Below are 23,035 nucleotides of genomic sequence, written 5' to 3'. Positions count from 1 at the left end.
GTAATGGTGACTAAGAGACAGGGACAATAGAGTAGGATGAAAACTAGGAAAGTTAGTGTCCTAAAAGTCAAATGAAGAATGTGTACCCAGAAAAAAGGAGTAATCAACTGGGTCAAATGATTCTGATTGGGCAATTATTATGAGGATTAAAACGTAATCAATGGATAAAGAAAAATCAGCTGTCATCAATGTCATTAGTAAAAAAAAATCTGGTGGAATGAGGGGACAAAAGTTGATCTGAACAAAGCTAGAAGTTGAAATGACTGTGGTATAGTTTTGTTGCAAAAAGAAGCAAAACATGTGAGGTGCTGGATGATGGGAGAAGTGTGGTTAAGAGATTATTGTTTTTTTTTAAACTCAGAACTAATAGCATGATTGTATGCTCATATTTTTAAAACTTTAGTATGCATGAGATTCATTTGCTTTTTAAATGAAAACATTAATGTACTCACACCTGTAATCCTATGAGAATACACCACAGGAACCAAAATTACATAACAAGATAAAAACAGTACAATCAATAGATTATGGTTCCTGAAAAGGTGGGAGTGGAAGGAATTCAAAGACAGATGAAGAACTGGATTTAGGAAGGAAAAGGGGCAATTTCTCTGTAGTAACAGATATAAGTAATTTTGTATACTTGGTATTAGGAAATTAGGGGAATATCCATTAAATTAAGTTGGCAGTAAGGCTATGTGTGGGAGACAGGATGATCGAAAATAAAATGCAAAATAAACCAACTACTTAAATAATAACTGATTTGCATCAGTTATAGCCAAAGTGGAATGAATTACTTGTCTTTCAATCAAAGAACCCATTATGACAAATCACAGCCCAGAGATTAGAGCCAAATAGCCCCCAAGCACAGTTTTGTCATTATCTCCACTGTGATTCCGATAAGCAAGTGACACATCAGAAATAATGAGTCATGAGAAGGACAATGTGATTGTTGCTAAAAAAAAAAAAAAAAAAAAATTCCCTGAATTATGTCACTGCACTAATCGTTTTCCAGAAGCCTTAATTGCCCGTCTTGACACCCCTTGCTCCTGTATATCCTAAATGACAAGTTGGTAATTCACTACAGAAAGCTTGGGCAACTGGATAAGACGTATCAAGTGCTCCCTTTGGCTTTCTGCCTCTGTCTAGACGCATAACAGTTGTATTTAAAGCATTAGAGTACCACTTTTAGAGAGAAGTTTGTCCTCAAATGAAATTAACCTTCACTTAAAAAGAAAAAAAATACACAAAGACAATAACAACAGCACTAAGGCTAGATGTCCAATCTATTTCCTTTGGGCAAAGTGATAAAAACAAAACAAAACAAAACGCTAAGAGTAAAATTGGGAGAGTTTTAAATCCAAGGTCAATTTTCAGGAAAAATAGCTAGATATACAATATTTGTTGTTTCCCTGGGCAGCCCTCATTTTTATTTCCTGTGTTTTTAGTTAATGCTTTGGTTGCTAAATCTCTCAGCTTTTTTAATATTTGTGGCAGGAATAAGTAGAGTTCTGGATTATAGCATGGTAAACATATAGCAAGGTCTGGATTTCTGCTTCTTTCTTTGAGGAGTAGGGTGGAGCTCAAGCTGTCAGTCAGAAACATGAGGGAAAGTTTGTCCCCTAAAACAGAGAAGCCTTTAGAAGAACAGTTAAGTCTCATTTCCTTTTTAATTCTGATATGGGCTTACTTGTGTTTCCCCAAAATACACACAAGGAACTCCAAACCCCCAATACCTCAGAATGTGACCCCATTTGGAGACAGGGTCTTTAAAGAGGTAATTAATTTAAAATGAGGTGATGAGGGTGGCCTTAATCCTATATAACTGATGTCCTTATAAGAAGAAGAAATTAGGACACAGAAGGGCACGGAGGGAAGACCGTGTGATGACACAGGGAGAAGGAGATGAACCAAGGAGAGAACCCTCAGAAGAAACCAACCCAGCTGACACCTTGATCTTGAACTTCTAGCCTCCAGAATTCTGAGAAAATACATTTCTGTTGCTTATGTCACCCAGTTTGTAGTACTTGTTATGGAAGCCCTAGAAAGCCAAAAAATACACTAAAGATTCTTTCTACTCACTCCCCTTTCTTGTGAATGGCACAGAAAATGTTTTTTTAAAAACGGTGCTAATCAAGCAGAAGTTCATAGAAAAATTTTCTATATGGGACCAGAGAGTCCTTAAACCAGTGCCCCTTCATAATAACAGTTTAGGGACTGTCCTACAAAGTTGGTGAGGCCTCGGCCGGGTGCGGTGGCTCACGCCTGTAATCCTAGCACTTTGGGAGGCTGAAGCGGGTGGATCATGAGGTCAGGAGATCAAGACCATCCTGACTAACACGGTGAAACCCTGTCTCTGCTAAAAATACAAAAAATTAGCCAAGTGTGGCGGCGGGCGCCTGTAGTCCCAGCTACTCGGGAGGCTGAGGCAGGATAAAGGTGTGAACCCGGGAGGCAGAGCTTGCAATGAGCTGAGATCATGCCACTGCACTCCAGCCTGGGAGACAGAGCAAAACTCCATCTCAAAAAAAAAAAAAAAAAAAAAGTTGGTGAGGCCTATAAGATCTATAGCTGGTTGATGCAATTTGAATGTAATATAGAAGTTTGAGGTCGGGCACAGTGGCTCACGCCTGTAATTCCAGCACTTTGGGAGGCCGAGGCAGGTGCATCATCTGAGGTTGGGTGTTCGAGACCAACCTGACCAACATGGAGAAAAATAAACACTCTACTAAAACAAACAAACAAACAAAAAAACAAAATTAGCCAGGCATAGTGGCACATGCCTGTAATCCCAGCTACTCAGGAGGCTGAGGTAGGAGAATCGCTTGAACCCAGGAAGTGGAGGTTGCGGTGAGCTGAGATCACACCATTGCACTCCAGCCTGGGCAACAAGAGTGAAACTCTGTCTCAAAAAAAAAAAAAAAAAAGAAGTTTGAAATTTTGTTTATTATTCCTATGTTTAAAATATAAATATTTGATTAGCCTGGGCTAAATGAACCTACAAATGAATAGGCAAATAAAAATAAGGTCCGTTTTAAAGCCAGGAAGCCTGACAGTCCCAGGGATGCATTATTGGGCTGCAGATGGTCCTTGGGGTTTTATCTTTTGAAACATTCAGGACCACTTCATCTCAGTTTTCTATTAAAAAAGAAAAGAAAAAGCCTTCCTTGGTTCCCTGAGAGTTGGCACAGGTCTCAGTGATATGCTAGTGCTCTCCTGGCTACAAGCGTATCTCTCACTCTTAATTATCAGCAGCTGTTCTGCTGCACACTCATTTTCCTTTTCCTCATCTATTTCTTTTCCTTTGAAGTATGATTCCCCTTTCTCATTCTGACATCGTTTCTAACCTATTGGTTTTTCTCTCCACTGGCCATCAAGTCACCTAAACACACTCTTTCTGTGGCTCAGAGAAGCCCTACCACAGACAAAGACCTGCCTGGACAAACCCTATTTGTAATAACAGCAGCCAACATTTGTTTAGTACTTTGCTATTTTCATAGTTTGATTAGATTGAAAGCCCTTTTCAATTATTGAATAAAGGAAGCAGGTGAACACAAATGGCCTGAGAATGCATAATTAAAACCATATCACAAAGAACAATGGGAAAGATCACATTTATCTCAGCAAATAACTTCTTTATAAATAGCTTCTGTTTTCAAAGTAATAAAAGACACTATTGGTGTATTAATGAAGGACTCAAGAATGAGGAGAGTACTACTTTCTTTTATTAAAAAAATTGACACATAATAATTGTACATATTTATGGGGTACTTAGTGATGTTGTGAAATATATATAATGTATAGTGAGTAATCAGGATAATTTGCATATCCACCATCTCAAATATTTATCATTTCTTTGTGTTTGGAACATCCAATATCCTCCATCTAGCTATTTGACATGATAACATATTAATGCAAACTATAGTCACCCTACAGTAGCATAGAACACTAGAACTTTTTCCTCCTATCTAGCTATAATGTTGTCTACTTTTAAAATAGGGTAGAGTCTGAGAAGTTAATGAACTTCTCTAGGATCCAGTCTCAGAAGGCACTGGGAAAAAGGTCAATAATCACGTTAAATAACTCAGACCTAGAGAACTCTAATTTTGACTAATCCAATGTTATCAATCCGTAGATGACAAAACTGCAGTCTCATTTATTCATTAATTCAACAAATATGCATTAAGCATACACAACATGACAGCACTCTGCTAGGCAGTAGGGACAGAAGGTATCTCTCCTCAAGAGCTTCCAATCTAATAGGGAAGGAAGAGAACACAGTCAATGCAAGGACTGTGAGTATGGAGGAGAGAGGAATGAAATGCAGAGTATACTGACTCTTAAACCCATAACCTCATTTCCTCTTGTCATCCTTGTTTCTCTTAATTCTCAGATATTTGGCCTCAGTGTGGTGTAGATAATAAACCTATCCATATTCTTATTGGTATAAGAAGGTTGTGGCATGTGGTGGTTTTGTGGGCGCAGATGGGTGTGAAGCCTGGCTTTAGCACTTATTAAAAATGTGAATTTGTACCACTGTTTTACATACATATATATATATATACACACACAAAATATATATTCACATAACTCCATTTGTGGTAGGTATATATCTATATATCTATATATATACACATATATATTCACATTCATATATATATATATATATATATACACACATATGACCAGTCTCTCTCTCTCTCTCTCTCTGTGTGTGTGTGTGTGAGTGTGTGTATGTGCAGTTATATTAAATGAGTCATTGTATATAATGCCTGACATATATCAGTACAGGGCCTGACACATATTTCAGTAAATATTAAATATGAATATTATGGGAGCATTTCTCATACTGATGGTAAAAGAAAACTGGTGGGTTTGTGGACGGGAGATGTTAATAAATGGGTGGTAAGGGAAATAAACTACCCCTCTAAGAAGATAAGCTTAAGTTTGTTTGTTTGACTTACAAATAATGTATTGTTATTTTCTGTGAGATACTTAGAGCTTTAAGATACTAATGCAAGCTGGGTGTGGTGGCTCATGCCTATAATCCCAGCACTTTGGGAGGCTGAGGCAGGAGGACTGCTTGTACTCAGGGATTTGAGACCAGCCTGGGCAACATAGTGAGACCCCATCTCTACAAAAACAAAAAAATTAGCTGAGCATGGTGGTGTGAACTTGTGGTTCCAGGTACTACTCAGGAGGCTGAGGCAGGAGGATCACTTGAGCCCAAGAGGTTGAGGCAGCAGTGAGCCGTGATTGCACCACTCCACTCCAGCCTGGGTGACAGAGTGAGACCCTGTCTCAAAAAACAGCTAATGTACATCATATAAAGGAAAGCTTAGAAGAAACTTCAAGCTTATTTGATCTTGCCAGAGTTGCTTCCATCTCAGAATATTTGTAAATAGCTTCCTGAATTTGTGCAGACCGAACAAAATACGGGAAATGTTTTTCATGCTAGGCACATCCCATCTCCTATTAATGGTATTCATAAAGTCACATAAGAGATTTCAGTTCTGGTCAGAATCTAGAATTCCAAATGAACTGAGACGGTGTTTAAAAGAGAAGATTTCAGTTTGGTCACTAACACTTTTAAAGTTCAATGTGATTTAAAGCATAGATATTCAGAGATGGAACTTCTAAATAAAAATATTGGCAAATAGTTACTGAATCATGATTTTGAGGCAATGGGTAATGCCATGGCCTGGGGAGACAGGCTGTCTCAGAGTTCTAATTCTGGCTCTGGTGGCACCAGTGGGGATTAGTGATTTATATCAGTATTTCAGCTTCTTTTTCATAGGTTTGCTTTTTTTATCTAGCCCAGGGGTCAGCAAACTATGCCCATGGGCCAAATCTGGTTCACTGTTTATTTTTTACATTTTTAAGTGGTTGGAAAAAAATAAAGAATAATATTTCTGATATTTGAGAAGTATATAAAATTCACATTTCAGTGGCCATAAGTAAATTTTGTTGACATACAGCCACATCCATTTGTTTTTGCTACCATGGCAGAGTTGAACAATTGTAGTGGAAACCTTATGGTCACAAAAGCCTAAAATATTTACTCTCTGGATCTTTCCAGAAAAGGTTTGCTGGCCCCCTGGTCTAGTGAATAGTGATGGTGACTGGATCAATATGTCTACCAACACTGTGAGAGGACACTCCTCATAGGGACACTTCACAGGAGAGGATCATATGATCACGCTGTCCATCAGTTCGTAAATGCCCCAAATGTCTGTTGGTTGAAGTGACATTAGCCAGAATTTCAAAGGATTAAAAACATTTTAAAAATGTTCTTTGTACCATGTTAATAGCTTCTTTCAAGTGTACATTTTAATGTATTTTAAGTAGGAAGGGAATTTTGAAACAAAAATCTCAAACACTTTTTTTAAGTAAAAGAACACATAGTAGTTAATACATGCTGTTTTCACCAATGCAATTATTTAGTTCATGTAGAGCTACTTATGTATATAGAATTATGTTTTCATACCATAAGCAACTCCTACTCACATTCTCTAAATGATTTGCACATATTAAAACTAAGCAAAAAAAAAAAAATACAAGCTTCACGGCTGCCTACAGACTTAGGCAGACAAAAAAAGAGATTGTCACAGCTGCTTTGGGGTAACAAATATAATTGCATGGATTTTAACTTACAGAACTAACACAAAAAGGAAAAAAAGTTAAGATAAGGGAGTGCTGTAAAATTAAATGCCTAAGCAGCATATATAACTGGTGATCAAGAAAATGACTAAACGTTATGCTAAAACACAATTAAAACATTCCTACATTTTCATATAAAATATATGCCAAATATTGCCTTACATTTTCAAATGACAGCAAGTTAATGTAGCCAGTGACATTATTTATTCAACCCAGAAGGAGTCACAAATGCAGACATGTATGGTAAACTTTTATTGCTGTTGTTACATTATTATCCCAAAAACTCAAAAATTGGCCAAACTTTTTTCTGTCCCAGAGACACCCATGAATCTATCTCATAACTATTTATTTCTCAGCTGGCCTATTACATAACACAGCTGCACTAACCATCTAAGTAGGTTGAAGTTTTACTAAATTAAAAATTTTACAGCCTCCAGACCCATGAAATGTTCCATCCAGGAAAAGTTCTTTTGTAAATGTGCAAAATAGGTCTGTAGAGTTACACAATCATAGAAACAGGAGAAAGAACAACTGAATCAGAGAGGTAAAAGTCTAAAACTGATTGGTATACCAGATAATTACAAATAACAGTTTATGCATACATGTACATAGATAAAATAGATAAATGCATAGGAACATAGACACATTAGCTAAAATAGAGATAGATAAAGAGTGAGAGAGAGAGAGAGATAATAAAGTCTTGGTCCCCAAAATAAACTATTATTCTTAAACTACAGTCAATGATTGCATTTTAGGGAATCTCTGAAGTCCTCAGAAGTATGTGCAATTTTGGTAGGTATTTGCCTTTTTTTTTTTTTTTTAGCAAAAGGATCAATGCATTTATTAGATTCTTTAGGCACCCACATCCTCTAACTTTTCACCTATCTCCTAAGAAATCCTTCTGGAAAAAATAATTAGAATGGAAACTTTTTAAAATTTGAAATGTACAAAAGTAACATGTAATTGTCTGAGGGTATTGGAAATAATTAGTATAGTTGTGGCTAAAGGTAGGATAAATAACATCTTTTTTTTTTTTTTGAAGGGCCTAATTTTGTTTCTAGGCAGATAAAAATCACTTTAGATTACCCTTCAAAATTTATCTTATTTTTTCCATGGCTACTTTTCATTCCTCATCCCCTTGTCTTTTGTGTTCACCTCTTCTTTTCTTTCCCTGGAGGAAGGAAGAGGAAAGAACACCTCCTAGTTTTAGTTAATATTGATTTTAGGCACTGGGTCAGATGGGCCTTTTAGGGTCTGGAATATTGACAATTGCCCTTGAAAACCATGATGAATCTTTGCTTGGTGGGTGGACTGAGTCCCAGCATATGATTAATATCAGGTGTGTTGGTTGGTGGTTAGACAGTGAGTGATAACTTGGACAGTACATGAAGGGAGTTTGTGAAGAAGCTGAGAACAATTTCAGCAATGTGTACTCGGTAATGAAAGAGAATTGCATCCCAGAGCGTAACAGTTGTCTATAAGAAAGCACTCCATCTGTAGAATCCACCTTTGTTACCTTTATTCATAATAAGGAAGATCACTGCTGGAAAATGTCTGTTTCTCCCCACTTTTTCATGATGGGATTGCTGTGGCCTTAGAACATGCTTTCAAAAGAACTGTAAGTGGGCATCTCTATCTAGTGCCTATTTGTATTATATATTGCATTATAAATAGCTGCTAAAAAACAAAAACGCCTACTCTTATCAAGTGCCAAAATTCTCATTCTTAATGAATGAGTCTGGAAAGATACCAGTGTATCCATTCCAGTTCAAAAAATAACTTCACATGCTCATATTTCAGAAAATAGGCTCTGAGCCTTTTTTACTTTATTTTTTGAGATGGAGTCTCACTCTGTCACCCAGGCTGGAGTGAAATGGTGAGATCTCTGCTCACCACAACCTCCGCCTCCTGGGTTCAAGCGATTCTCCTGCCTCAGCCTCCTGAGTAGCTGGGATTACAGGCACCCACCATCACGCCCAGCTAATTTTGTGTTTTAATATTGTATTGAAACGGGGTTTCTCCATATTGGTCAGGCTGGTCTCCAAGGCCCAACCTCAGGTGATACCCCCACCTCGGCCTCCCAAAATTCTGGGATTACAGGCATGAGCCACCACGCCCGGCCTAGTGTTAGCTTTTTAACCTGGATCAAATTACTTCTCTGTGCCTTAGATCTGTCATTTGCAGAATAAAGATAATAACATTGCTTGCCTCATAGAGTTATAGTAAGGATTAAATAAAGCAATACATGCAAACAGCCTGGAACATTGCCTGGAATACAGATGTCTAGATACTGAAAAGGCTATAGACATTATAATGGATACTGTAGTACTCTCTCTAGATCCCAAAGACTGGTATATTGGTTGCTGAAGGCACAAAGAGATTCTCACGGGAATTGTTCTACAATGCAGCAGGAAACAGCTTCACCCAAGTTTATCTGTCTCCCTGCTCCCAATCAATGACTAGTTGGCACCAGGAAACAAAGCCCCAGCCCCTCAGTTTGAAGCAAACTTGAGAGGGATCACAGCCTCAGGGGACCCCACTGGATCAGCTAAGACCTCAGTTGCTACAGCGTTGCAGGGCAGGTGCTCCTGTCACATCCTGGTTTCCTCACTTTCTCACAGAAAAAATATCTTTAGAGAGCCTTTCCCGTGACAATCTAATGTTATTCCCCATCAGCGTGTGTTTCCTGGAATCCAATCTAAGATTATAGATAGATGTAAATAAAACGTTTTATCCCCATTATCCTGGAATTGCAGCTAAGGTCCACCTCCCGCCCCCCAAAAGAGGCTAAACCCCCAAATTCTAAGTTGAAAAGACCAATGGAAATTGTGCCTAGCCACTTCTCTGACAGGTTTACTGAGAGAAAGCATTCCACTTCTGAGAACCCAAATGGCCCTGACTGTTTTGAGAGGGAAACTAGAAAAGAGGAAGTGCTACTTGGAGGAAGCAGTTTTCAAAATCAGCACTGTTTTTTTGAGGGGGAGGACTAGGAATTCTCCCAACTATCGGAACAAGAGTATTGCTGGTAAATTTTGATGTGTGTTAGAACAGTGACCCACTCCTTCTCGAAGTCAGGGACTCATGATGGCCTCTGAAGCTTGGCAAGCCACTGACCTTGCTGGGCACTGAAGCTGATAACCCGTGGAGAAAGTGACAAGCCAAAGGAGGCAGCAACAGTGGAACAGCCTGCATTTCCCTTACTTTGCAGGCCAGGGTACATGAGTTTCCTAGTTGCTGAATAAACACAAAGCAAGCAGCTGGCCTTTGAGCCCTTTTGCTGTATCCCATCCAACAGGACTATCCCAATGCTGGGAGAATACTAGCATGTGAAGTGGATTTCTAATTCCAGAGACCCTGAAAAATCCACAAATGCATCTGTGAAAGATTCAGCCTTTAGTGAGGAAAGTCTGTAATGACCAGTCAGTGTGAAGGGGCTATGCCCCAGCGCTATCCCCTGTGTAGGAAGATCTCTACCTTCTTCCATCCATCTCTTGGTCTCATCATTAGAAAGGAAGGCAGAAAAGTAGGAAAGGAAACATGTAAGGAGTTTCTCTTCACTTTAGCCACTAGAGTGACAAAGAGGTCTTTGCGGCAACAGGGGAGAAAAGGTCCTATGCAACAGGAAATAGTTCAACATAGCAGAGTGGGGGCAGTTTCATATGATTGAGATTCTTCCATAAACCTGGTAAATATATGCACTTCAAGAAATATTTGTTGAGCATCATATGTTATACTATGCTATTTCCAGTTGTTAGGTATACAGTAAAAAGCAAGAAAGATGTGGTTTCTAAATATATGGAGGTACATATAGTCCTCCTTTGTCTTATTTTGCCTATTTGTTGTCTGTTTCTTTGTCATTTTATTTTTTTCTCTGAGAAACTTCTCTCCTAAGAAAGCTAAGGCATCATTATTCCAATAACTACTCTTTATTTTTTTAAAACATTTCAAGGAAAATTCAACTAGAACACATTTAGAGAAGCAGAAACCAACTGCATGTTCTTTCCTCAAGAACTGCTCATTAAAGATTTGCCAATCTTTCTTTCTCAACCACATTTCCCAACAGCTTAGACTTTGGCCATAAAAGTTCACTTCAGTCTAAAATTTGGCATGTCTGACAGAGAAGACTTCAAATTTGCCAATTTGGCTGATATCCCTTTGAATAACAAGTAGAGAAATAGGAAAAATTTGGAGCGAAAAATCTATAACTCATGGCATTATTCAGAGAGATAATTCATTTCATAGGATAATGAATCTACAGGAAATCAACCCTAAAACACGGTAGATTTATTTTCAGATAGGCTTTTAGAAAAGCCTAAAATATGCATACAAATATAATTTGTAAACAAATATAAATAAGTAATACACAAAGACCTGAGACGCTCAATTTTATGAAAATTCTTGTTTTTTTTATATGATTTTCCTTGGTTTCATAAGATATTTCAGCATAGAGCAAAAGCAAAAATAAAACAAAATAAAAATTCCTACATATATATAGATACATATGGAAAAATTATAAGGACATACAGTGCACTTATGGATAAACTGTATTCGTAACACACACACAAATGTGTACGTATGCATATAGTGCTAAAATATATGGCAAAGAGTTTGCTAGAGGCTTTTGTTAGTTTTGTTGGAAATCATTATGGGCAGATGAAATTAAAATATGTAATCCTCTCCTACTCATTCATAAACTCTGGATAGTGAGGCTTGAGTTAGCTATCCATAAAGATAGACACTTGTCGGGTTTGTAAGCATCATCTTTATGATAGATTTTCAGAAGTAGCAATTGAAAGAATTTTATAGAGAAAGCCAATCTAGAATAAACATGCTTTATAAGGATCTGCTGCCAGGTAGGCCCACAGCCTGCCAAGGGTTCTATACACGTTACCAACCACATTTCTGCAATCCTTGCTGCCTCCTATGCATTCTGACAAATAAAAACACTCTGTTGTAACATCCCAAATTCTCATGTTAAACAATTAGACAATGGAAAAAATTGAAAAATATTATCTTGTCATTCCCATTTGCAAAGATAAATTGTTATGCTATCCCTAAATAACCCCAATAATGCAAATATTGATGAAAATAATCTGATACAGATCCCACATTATCATAGAAGTACAAAAGCATTTGCCTAGAAATGCCATCCTGATGTCAAGGGCACACCAATAAAGCCCCAGTGACCAGGATGAATGACACAGACACTGGATTCTCACTGTAGTGCTTTCTGTTTCCAGCTCTGTCTTCAAAGATACATTTGGAACACTTCCCTTCACACTCCATAAGATTATTTAGAATTATAAAACCTAATTTAGCAGCTATTACATACTGTATTAATAATTCAGGAAGCATCTTTTCAAATGATCTACTCACATACTATATTTATCTCCATAATTACAGAAGCAAGCTTGAATTTCCTATAAATTTGTTTGAAAGGACAACCTTCATATTCCATATTACATAGTCTTAAACTTAGGCTTTGTTCATCAAAAGTGGTTATATCATACGCACTGCATATGAAACAGATGATTTAGAATAGCAATGTTGGAGAAGAGATTTTATCTGTTACTTCCTGGTCTTGAAGACATGGCTCTCTCTAAAACAGTATTGAAAATATCCATCTATATTACTTGAGAACTTCTTCACCAAAAGATGAAACCTCCTTGCAGCTAGCAGACTGAATGGAAAAGTAGACCTCTAGCATTATTGGAGATAAAGAGTCAACCATCAGTTCAATACCATGCTGATTTAAAAGCCAACATGCGCTATTGTCTGAGAATAAATTGGAAAAGAAATTTCCTCTACTGATACTTCAAAGACTTTGTAACATCTGGAATCTGGTTCTATACAGGGTATTCCACTAAGAAGTAAGAATAAAAGGATTTTAATAAGGCAAATAAGATTCAGGTTTCTTACAATATGTTCTCCCTGGAGGGAAACAAATAACACATTGCATCTGACTAACCTTTCTGCACTTCAGCTGCATTAATTAACATTTAGTCATGGATTCCATCATGAGCCAGATGAACTTAGTGCTACAGCTGTTTTCATCGAGGGGAAAATATGCTTTTCCATTTTAGATTCCCAGCATTTAATATAAATATGGGAAAAATACATTTTATTGACTACATTATTGATAAGAACTCCATATTACTTACCCAAATAAATTCACACCCACCCCAGACTGTGATCAAAACAATATCAATATTACATAAATGGTCAGCCAGAGCCAGATTCCTACCTCCCTTTTTCTTACATTGAGGGATAAGGAAAGGTTGAAGAACTGATCAAAGAGGTAGACATCATGGCCTTGGAGGAATTGTTGCTGGGTTAGTCAAAGTTAGTGGAGATCAGGTACACTAAGAGGAATGAATACAAATGACTAGGAAACACGAACGGATGTTTCGAAAGTTTAACTGCAGGATTTGATGTCCTGCCAGAGCTGTCCTCAGCTTTACCAGCAAAACATGTGGATGGTTGGGAGCAAAGCTGAGGTACAGAACTGTAATACTTGGTCAGTATTACAAGTATTAAGTAGTAAGGGTTTTTTTTTTTTTTTTTTTTTTTGCAAAACCTCCTTGAAGATGCAATTTTGTGAGGAAATATGTCAGTGACTCCACTGGGCAAAGCATTCAACCTATAACACCTTGTTAAATTTCATATCACAAGAGCGCTGTAAAATCAAATTCATCTCCAATAGTCCTGAACAAATACTGTATCATGACTTGTGGTCAACTATGAAGTCCCATGGACAAATGAAAATCCAGTAGTTACGTGGTCAGAGTATGTGTGTGTGAGTGCATTCATTTGTACTAGTATATAAACCTGCAGTCATCATCTGCGTCAACACTAACCAAACCTCAAATTAAGGTTCTCAGACATGATTCAAAAAAAGAATGAAACCTGTCTGACCCATCTTCACCTTTACCAACACAGGATGACAATAATTTCATCAGACTAGGAAAATATCTTACCTGGAACTACTTCAAAAAGGAACTTCCCTGGGTTCTCTTCATTGCAGGGATGCTCAAAAACTTTATTTCCAGGCAGAAAGATAGTACCCTGTGAAAACAAATACTCAAAACATCAACATCATCAGATAGCAAACATCATATATCATCATTATAATCAGTGAATATCCAAGGTGTAGCTATAACCCAGTATACAGTAAGATGAATCAGACTCTTTTATATTCCCAATAATCAAAAATTATGTGCCAGAGTCATGTTCACTCAAGATTTAACGAATACTTATTTAGCATCTAATATGTATAAGACTAATATGTATGTTAGCTGCTAGATTCATCTTAAGCACCAATTTATTAAACACATTCTGTGTGCCAGAAATTTTACTAAGCATTCTACCTGCACCATATTATTTAATTGTTAGTATAATCATATGAGGTAGGTATTCTTTTCCCCATTTTATAGCTGTGAAAACAAGGTAGACTTAGACAAAGTTGTGATAAGCCTTCTCTTGATTATCTCTTCTCTTTCTTTTCTTTTCTTTCTTTCTTTTTTTTTTTTTTTTTTTTTGTTTTTTGAGACGGAGTTTTGCTCTTGTCACCCAGGTGGGATTGTAATGGCGCAATCTCGGCTCACTGCAACCTCCGCCTTCCAGGTTCAAGCAATTCCACTGCCTCAGCCTCCTGAGTAGCTGGGATTACAGGCACCCGCCAACACGCCCGGCCAATTTTTGTACTTTCAGTAGAGACGGGGTTTCACCATGTTGGCCAGGCTAGTCTCGAACTCCTGACCTCAGGTGATCCACCTGCCTCGGCTTCCCAAAGTGCTGGGATTACAGGCATGAGCCACCACGCCCAGCTATCCTGTCTCTACCTTTAAATTTCTCTCTTTAGTGGATCATTTCATTCAGTGCTGAGATATACTTAAAAGTCTGTGTCATTAAAAAAAGTACTTTGACTTCCCGCTATCATTCTATTTTTTTTCTTTGCCTACTGTCTATACTGAATCTATTTCCTCACTGTACCCACTGCAGCCTGGTTGATGCACCCAGCATTCCACTTACATGACTCACAAGCTGCATGTTTGATAATGTTCACTTTTCAGTGAGTTGACTTTCTACTAGTGTCCATCACTATTGACCACTCTTTCCTTGAAGCATCTTCTTTCCTTTGTTCCTTGGTTTTCTCTAGGTTTTTCCCTAATTTCTCTGTTGTCTGAATCTCTTTTGCTGACTCTAATTGACCTTTAAATATTAGAGTTTTTAAAAAGATTTATCCAATAATTTCTTCTCTTCTGATTCTAGTACTCTCTTTCTCCAGGCTATCTCATCCAGGCCTATGATTTCAATAACCAACTGTAAGCCAATGAATATCAGAGTAATATTTCTAATCTAGGACATTCTGAGCTTCAGATACATTCAAAAGCTTATTTGACATTTCCACTTATCTCAAAGACATCTTAAACTCAACTTAGTCCAATTAAAATGCAAGTAAATCTGGCTCTCATTATGTATTCCCCAGCTCAGTGACTATCACCCTCTTCTATGCAGTTGCAAAAGCCAGAAGTGTAGAAATCATTATCTCTACTATGTATCTCTACTACTACCATTCTTTAATTTCAGGCAACTATTATGTCTTGCCTGGAATTTTTCAAATGTCCCTTTACTGAATTATCCAGAATATTCTAACATCTTTCTTTTTTTTATTATTATTATACTTTAAGTTCTAGGGTACATGTGCACAACGTGCAGGTTTGTTACATATGTATACATGTGCCATGTTGGTGTGCTGAACCCATTAACTTGTCATTTACATTAGGTAGATCTCCTAATGCTATCCCTCCCCCATCTCCCGACCCCACAACAGGCCCCGGGTGTGATGTCCCCCTTCCTGTGTCCAAGCGTTCTCCCTGTTCAATTCCCACCTATGAATGAGGACATGCGATGTTTGGTTTTTTGTTTCTGCTCTTACACTTTTTTGCTTTCTATGGCTTTCTATCATCCAGCAACTACCCTTCTATAAATGGCAGCATGCTCCCATCTACCTTAAGACAACATTCTTTCCCTGGTAATTTTATACTATTTTTAAGATTGTCTACATCTAAAATACACTTGCATAGATTCTTGAATTTTTCCTGGACTGATTTACCATTGTATGTAGTTATGTTATTTGTAAGATGAATTGATTAAAGTCCATCTCCCTCATTAAACTGTAAGGGAAAAATAATATGTGTTTTGCTCCCTAATTTACTACCAATGCCAAGCATTTTGCCTGGCATATAGTTAATGGCTAAAAATGCGTATTGTTGAGTGAATGGGAACTGTTAACATAATGAAGCCAGTGTTAAAATCTAAGTGTGCTGAACTCAAAAGCCCATGCTCCTGTCCACTGTATTATATTGTCCATTTTTCCCAGCTCAAAAAATAGTAATACTTAGCTAAAGTAGTATTTTACTCAATTTTCAACCTACTTGGTTTGGCACAGAAAATTATAGTCCTCTGCCATTTCCCTCCTTCTGGGCTTAGACTGATAAAGCATAGCGCTCTCCAACCAAAACCCAAGAAATTGTGCGTTAGAAGTGTCCCTCTCCCTCCATGCCTTACAAGGTGAGGTGTTGGAGGAATTGCCTTTGTTCTCCTCCTCCAGGAAGTACCTTTTCCTGCTTTTTATCATATCTAGTTTTCTCTGGCCTATAGATCCCATTTCCCATTTTGTTTCCCTATCTTTTAAGTAATTTTTAAAAAATTGCTAAATGCTTTGAAGATACTCATTGTAATAAAGACCTTTTATTACATAAATTTAATCTATATGGTTTCTCCATAATGTGGTAAAAATAATTGTTTCAATTAAGAATTTGTTCTACTTACTGAAATGACTTTGTGAAGTAATTCATTTTGTGATTTATCTCAGTTTTAGAATGTAGTATCTAATATTCATTTTATCCACGTGTGTTTGTGTGTGTATGTATAGCTCCTGTTTAGTTCTATATCTTCAGGTTCTACCTAAGATCTTGAATTGTACATGTGCCATATAAGTTGAATTCAAGCAACACTCGAGCATAAATGCTACCTCCATGAAATCTTAAGCTATCACATTTTGTAATTTAAAAACTCCAAGTAATGCTATCCTTTGTTGTCTTTTTGGTATATGTGAAACAGCTGCTTCTGGCTGAAATTTTTGCTAACATTTTCTTATTTTACATTATACAAATTTTATATTTTGACAAGTTTTTCAAACAAATTATAACATAAAAATAGTAGTTTAAATATCAACAGACAAGGCTGAGTGCAGGATATGCTGCAATTGACAAATATTTACTGTGGTTAATTTACTAAGTCATTCAGTAAATAAAGGCCTTTAACTGAAATAGCTAACTTTATCACATTGTATAGAAATTCTGTAAAGTCCATAACTAAGGGAAATGTCTTAATTGTGATAGTTATTTTCAAAGTGTTTAGCAATGTTTACAGTGTTGAAAATGCAGGTAAACAAACAAAAATCTCCAATTTACCCACGACAGATAACCAATGTTAACACACCATATAAATTCTCCCATACTTTTATGTATTTATACATGTGTGTATAAACATACAGAGCAATTTTCACAAAACAGTAATCAAAATAAAAAGATATTTATTATCTGCTTCAAAACTGAAAAGTCATGTATTGTTATTATGCCAAGTGTAGTCATCTACATCATTTTTAAAAGCTGAATTATATAGTACTTGCTCGAGTATACATACTTTTACATTCTCTACTGCTGTAATATGTTTATAATTTTTGTTTTATAAGGAACATTTTATGTTATAAAGAACATGAAGAACATCCATGAAGTTAAGTCTTTGAGCTTCTCCCTAATGTATTCCTTTAGGGCAAATACCTAAGAGATAAATTAGCCGTTAAAAAGTATGCACTGCTTGTTTGTGTGAGTTGGTTAATTCTTCCATAGCTGCTCTAAATTAACCAAAGAAGCAACGAACTAATAAACAAGTACAAGTCAGATGCCCAATCTAACTCGAAAGTAATATGTTGACAGACTACCATGTGTCAGATATTATTTCTTTAAATATCTCAGGTGATGTGAAGTGTGTGAAAGAAATAAATAATAAGCTCTTTACTCTCAGTACAAGAATAACACAGCACATAATTTTAAAACAAATGAGTGTGACAGTATTTAGAAAATCAAGTAAATATAATAAAAGTTTAAGAAGAGAGTGTCATAAGGGCAGGCTGATTAGTTAGAAAAAAGTATATAAAGGAAATGGTTTTAAGAGGAAGATAGGGTTTTAAGATTTAGTGGCCAAGGGGTAATCTTTCAAAGCAGAGGAAATAACATCAACCAAAGCAGAAATTAGAACCATATGTGCAGAGCACATTAGAATAAGTAAAAGACCCATGTGGAGGAATAATTACTAAGTGAAGATTGTTGGTTACATGTGCTGAGAATGTGTTGTAGAAATTCTAAGCCTAGGCAGAGGATGTTACACTTGATATCTGTAGCAGCTGAGAGCCAGGGTAGGTTCTTGAGCAAAGCAGATAGAGATTTAATGATACCACACTCTTAAAAGTTTGTTATCATAAAGCAGTTAATTTGATATAAGATGGTAAGGTCAAGAAACAGTTGGCAGTAGAAATGGCATACATTTGCATTACAGATGCATTACTATATATTGTTAAGAAACATGTACAGAAACTAGTCATAGCTTAAACAGGAAACAAAGAAGGAACAGTAAAAGATGACTTCAATTTTTCTCTATATCTAGAAGAGTATTTCCCCTGTTAGAAATGGGAATTAGGAAAAGATTTAAGCTCCATAAGGCCCATACAATTGAGCCAAAACCATGTGATATATTAAAATTCTCTCTTAGTAGATATGATAGATATTCTGTTTGTTCCCCCAGATATTCTCTCCACTCCTCACTCTATTCCATACTCTAAGAGATTAATCTCTATAAATTCCATAAACCAAGCTCTCTGGATCTCTGGCTTCAGGTTAGGTTAGGGAGGCTACATCGGGATGTCAGAAGAGCACAGGAGAGACAGGTCAAGATATTTATTCACCTGTTTCCTTCCATGCTAGTTGCAGCATGGTCCTACTTGTATTGGGCTAAATCTTAAAGGCGCAGGCTTCTCCAAATTCCAGTAGAGCTAAGAGTGATCAGGGGTTCCTCTCTGTTTTTCACCCTAGGGTGTTTTACCTATCCATTGGTTTTCATTAACCTTTCCAACACTTGGTAAATTTATTTTTAATCACACACTCTTCAATCATCCCTTTTGTGACAAAGCTATCAATTACTTGCTGGAATACTGAGTGACAAAAGAACCAGGGTGCAAGTGTCTTGAGTTTTCTAAGTAAGCGCATGTTATCCCTTGATGTTCAATATGCCTCATGGCAAACTTTGGATGATCAGAGAGAAGAGGCTCAAGTACAACAAGGAAATGGAACCTTTTTGATAAGAGTTCAGCCCATATGGCAATAATTTCATGACAATAATTAACCAGCACATTCAAAATGGAATTATACATATTTTTATTCCTGATAAGAAATATTCCTTTTATAAAGAATCTTTAAAACTTCAAAATGAAATATGATAAACAAAATCTTTTATAGTTTGACAGCTAAGAGTTGGCAAAAGCAACATAATTCATAACCATACTAGTAGTTTGCTGTCAGCTAAAATTACTATTAAAAAGAAAGCTCATATCTAGTTAATACCAGATCACTGAGCCAAAACCACAAGAGATTGGGGTAAGGGTAGATGCTGTTGAAAATAGGCACAGGGATCTTATTCTTTGGAATTTGGATTGGAAAAAAACATGCATGTGTAATAGCTCTGTTAGTTTAATAAGCACAACATTGAAATTTTTTTCCAGCATAAACAATGACTATGAGTATCACAACGAACTAGAAAAATCTCAGCTTGACAATATATGTCCATTTTTAATGAGATTAGACAGAGGTTTGAAAGTGAGATCAAGGTGAAATAAATATTATTCAACAGGTTTTATTAAAACGATATAAGTTGGTTCAATGTTTTTCTTTATAGCAAGTAATTTCATGAATTTATTAAATAAATATTAATATTAATTAAACAACATGTAGCAAGTCCCAGGCCGTGTCTTAGGCACAGAGAACATAAAGGTGAGAAAGGCCAATAAAGTCTTTGCACTCCTATATCCAAAAATTACTCAGGGAAGGCAGAAAATTGAAAAAGAGGTATTACATATTAAGGCCCTGTTATGAAAAGGAAACAGGATACTGTACACTTATGAAAAATATTCAATTGTAACCATAAGTGTTCTGGCTATATAATAATTTCCTGATAACAACAAATTTTGTGATTAAGTAAATCTATTCTAGAGTCAAACTGCCTAGGTTCAGGTTCCCATTAACACCTTTTAGTCACATGGCTTCAGGCAAAATATTTCTCCCCTTCCTCAGGTTCTTCATCTGTAAAATGGGATAAAAATAGATCCTACTTCATGGCATCATTGTTAGCTAATACATGCAAAGTTTGTAGAAAAATGCATTTATTATTTTAATATTTAAAAATCTAATATACCAGACCTTTAAGCTATTTTGGGCCCATATTTTGCTAATCCCCGAATAATGAAATGATTGTAGTAAAGTTTCAATATATATCTGATAGTATTATTACCTAGGTGAGTAAACAGAGAGATAAACTAACTAGAAAATTTGAAGTCAGTTTTTACTATCATGTTTGCAAGGCTAGACTGGTTAGTAAAACAAGTAAACCTCTAATTAGCAATCTAATAATAAATACCATAGCGTTTGATGTTGATAAGGATGATTAGTGATATTTCTTGACTATTACTTTGCTAAATACTTTGCATGTAATTTATGTCATTAATTTACCCAATTACTCTGTAACATAGGTATTTTTCTTTTCATAAATGAGAAAAATAAGGCTCAGGGAACACCAGGCAGACTCCGGCATGATAAATTCTTAATACATATTTGTGTGAATAAAAAGTAACAGAATAAATGCAAACTGCTTTAAGGATTTACCTTTAGCTGTTAAGCCAATTTATGTTCCTCTTTCTAATCAATGGCTGCTATTAAAGCAGTTTGGGGAAGTTTTATAAATAGTTATCAAATTTCTTCTTAGCTTCTGAAATTAGTTACATAGATTCCTGGGGTACCACCAGGGGGAGAAAAGAGATGGGAAGACTCGCAAATTGGTAACCATTTTGGAACCTACCCTAGTAATTCTGATGCATAATATTTTGGGAGAATACTGACCTAAGCATTGTTATAAATTTCCTTATAGAAAACTGAGCATACTACCAATAAAGCCGTACACACCGTAGAATGTACTATATTCTCAGCTAATAAAAACACAAAAGCAAGGAAAACATGTAATATTTCCAAATCATTATTTAAATTTAAAATGACAAAAATAATTGCATGAGACTATTTTATAATTAGCAAATAAATAGAAACAAATAATCAGATGTCTCATCTTGCTATTTTATATTGTAAACTGCAAATCTACACTTGAGAAGCATTTTCATTCTGGGCTCATTTAATTTTAAAGTGTTTTCATTATATTATTTAATGTTACAGGTATTCAGATCCTAGGAGACTAACAGGAGACCATTAATTTTGATAGAGAAAAATATATGTAGCATTTTGAGTGTTCCTGATATAACTCATTTTAAAACGTTTAACACTTTCTTTTTAGACAGGAGGATCCTTTTCCCCATGTGAATTTCCACACTGGACAGAACAGAAGAACATGAATTTCTTCTCAGATAGTTTTCCTGCATGAGCATTCTTCTTGGGAGCATAGTCATCACCAATCTAGCTACCATAGGGTCACTTCTGTTTTTCATCAAGTCTTGATTCATTGGAGAATGGAGACATTCCTCGATTGTGAGAGGAGGCACATTGGAAATGAGGGAAAGAAAGACTTGATTCTAAAACCAAAAGTCTAGAATCACACTCTCAAAATTGTAAGAGACCTAGAAATTACCTTTCTTAATATACATGTATTATATAAACCACTCTGTAATATTACAGGCATTCAGCATTTGTCTGGAATATCCCACTACCTTTCTTGAGGTGCTCTTTGTTATTTTTGAAAAATTTTAATTGAGAGGAAAACTAATGCAAATGTTGACACAAAACCACCCGCCAACAATTTCCATTCCAAGTTCCTCCACTTGGAGTGCCTTTTCCCACCCTGAATTGTAATAAGTAACATCTACAGAGGTTTACTATGTGCCAGAACTATTGTCATCTTACAGAAGGAATGGTAAAGCACCAGTAATTTGAGAAGCATGCAGCTGATAAAGTCAGAGACACAATTGATCTTGAGGAGTCTAAGCTCCACTTCCTTAACCAGATCACCTGTGAAGGGAGACGTCCTGTAATTTATTGGCTCCTTCACTTATTCATTTATTCATCAAACATAGATGTAGGACGTTGAAAATGCCAACATGCTTAGAAAAAATGAAACTGTAAATATAGGTTATTTTTGTACAGTCGGGTTATAGATGATTTTTATTTTGCTAAATTTTTCTATTTAAAATATATTTTTTAAAAATAATGAGTACATATTTTTACTTGTGCACTAAGAAAAACATAGAAATATGTTTTTATTAATTAATGAACTTATTTTTTTGAGATAGGGACTGACTCTGTCACCCAGGCTGGAGTACAGTGGTGAAATCACAGCTCACTGCAACCTCAGCCTCCCAGGCTCAAGCCACCTCAAATCTTAGCTTCCTGAGTAGCTGGGATTCCAGGGACTCCAGGTGCATGCCACCACGCCTGGCTAATTTTTTAATTTTTTGTAGAGATGGGGTTTTGCCATAATGTCCAGGCTGGTCTCGAACTCCTAAGCTCAAACGATCTGCCCGTCTCAGACTCTTCACGTGCTGGGATTATAGGCATGAGCCACCACGCCCAGCCTAGACATATATTTTAAAAGCAAACAAAAACGACAGGAGATGGCAGGGTTGCACAGGGGCATTTGGGAACCTTAAACTTAGTTTTCTGCCTTGCAGTAAGGACTGTGGAAGACAGTCCTAGAAAATGTGTAAATATAGTATCACTTACTAAATAATGGCCACCCAAAGATGTCAGGTCCTAATCCCTGAAAGCTGGAAATGTTACTTTATTAGAAAAGAGGGCCTTTGCAGATGTGATTAAAGAGTGTGACAGATTCTCCTGGATTATCTGGGTAGGCCCTAAATCTAGTAGAAAGTGTCCTTATAAGAGGGACAGGGAGATTTGGTTCACACACAGAGGAGAGGCTACATGAACATGGAGGCAGAGATGGGTGTGACACAGCCACAGGCCAAGGGTTGCTGACAGTCACCAGAAGCTGGAAATGAAAAGGGACAGATTTCCCCAAAAACCCCCAGAAGACAGTCTAGTCCTCC

The 23,035-nt window shown here is 36.5% G+C and overlaps 1 protein-coding gene across 1 annotated transcript in view; it reads right to left on the bottom strand.

Moving 5' to 3' along the window:
* The window catches only part of ARHGAP24 (Rho GTPase activating protein 24), a 521,725-nt gene that overhangs the window by 276,564 nt on the left and 222,126 nt on the right, over positions 1–23,035 (bottom strand). The window contains exon 3 of the mRNA XM_003265851.4: positions 13,635–13,722. Coding sequence (XP_003265899.2) covers positions 13,635–13,722 — 88 coding nt within the window. The remainder of the gene's footprint in view (positions 1–13,634; positions 13,723–23,035) is intronic.

Source organism: Nomascus leucogenys, chromosome 9, assembly GCF_006542625.1.
Source record: "Nomascus leucogenys isolate Asia chromosome 9, Asia_NLE_v1, whole genome shotgun sequence".
NCBI lineage: Eukaryota > Metazoa > Chordata > Mammalia > Primates > Hylobatidae > Nomascus > Nomascus leucogenys.
This window is presented reverse-complemented; position numbering and strand designations above follow the sequence as displayed.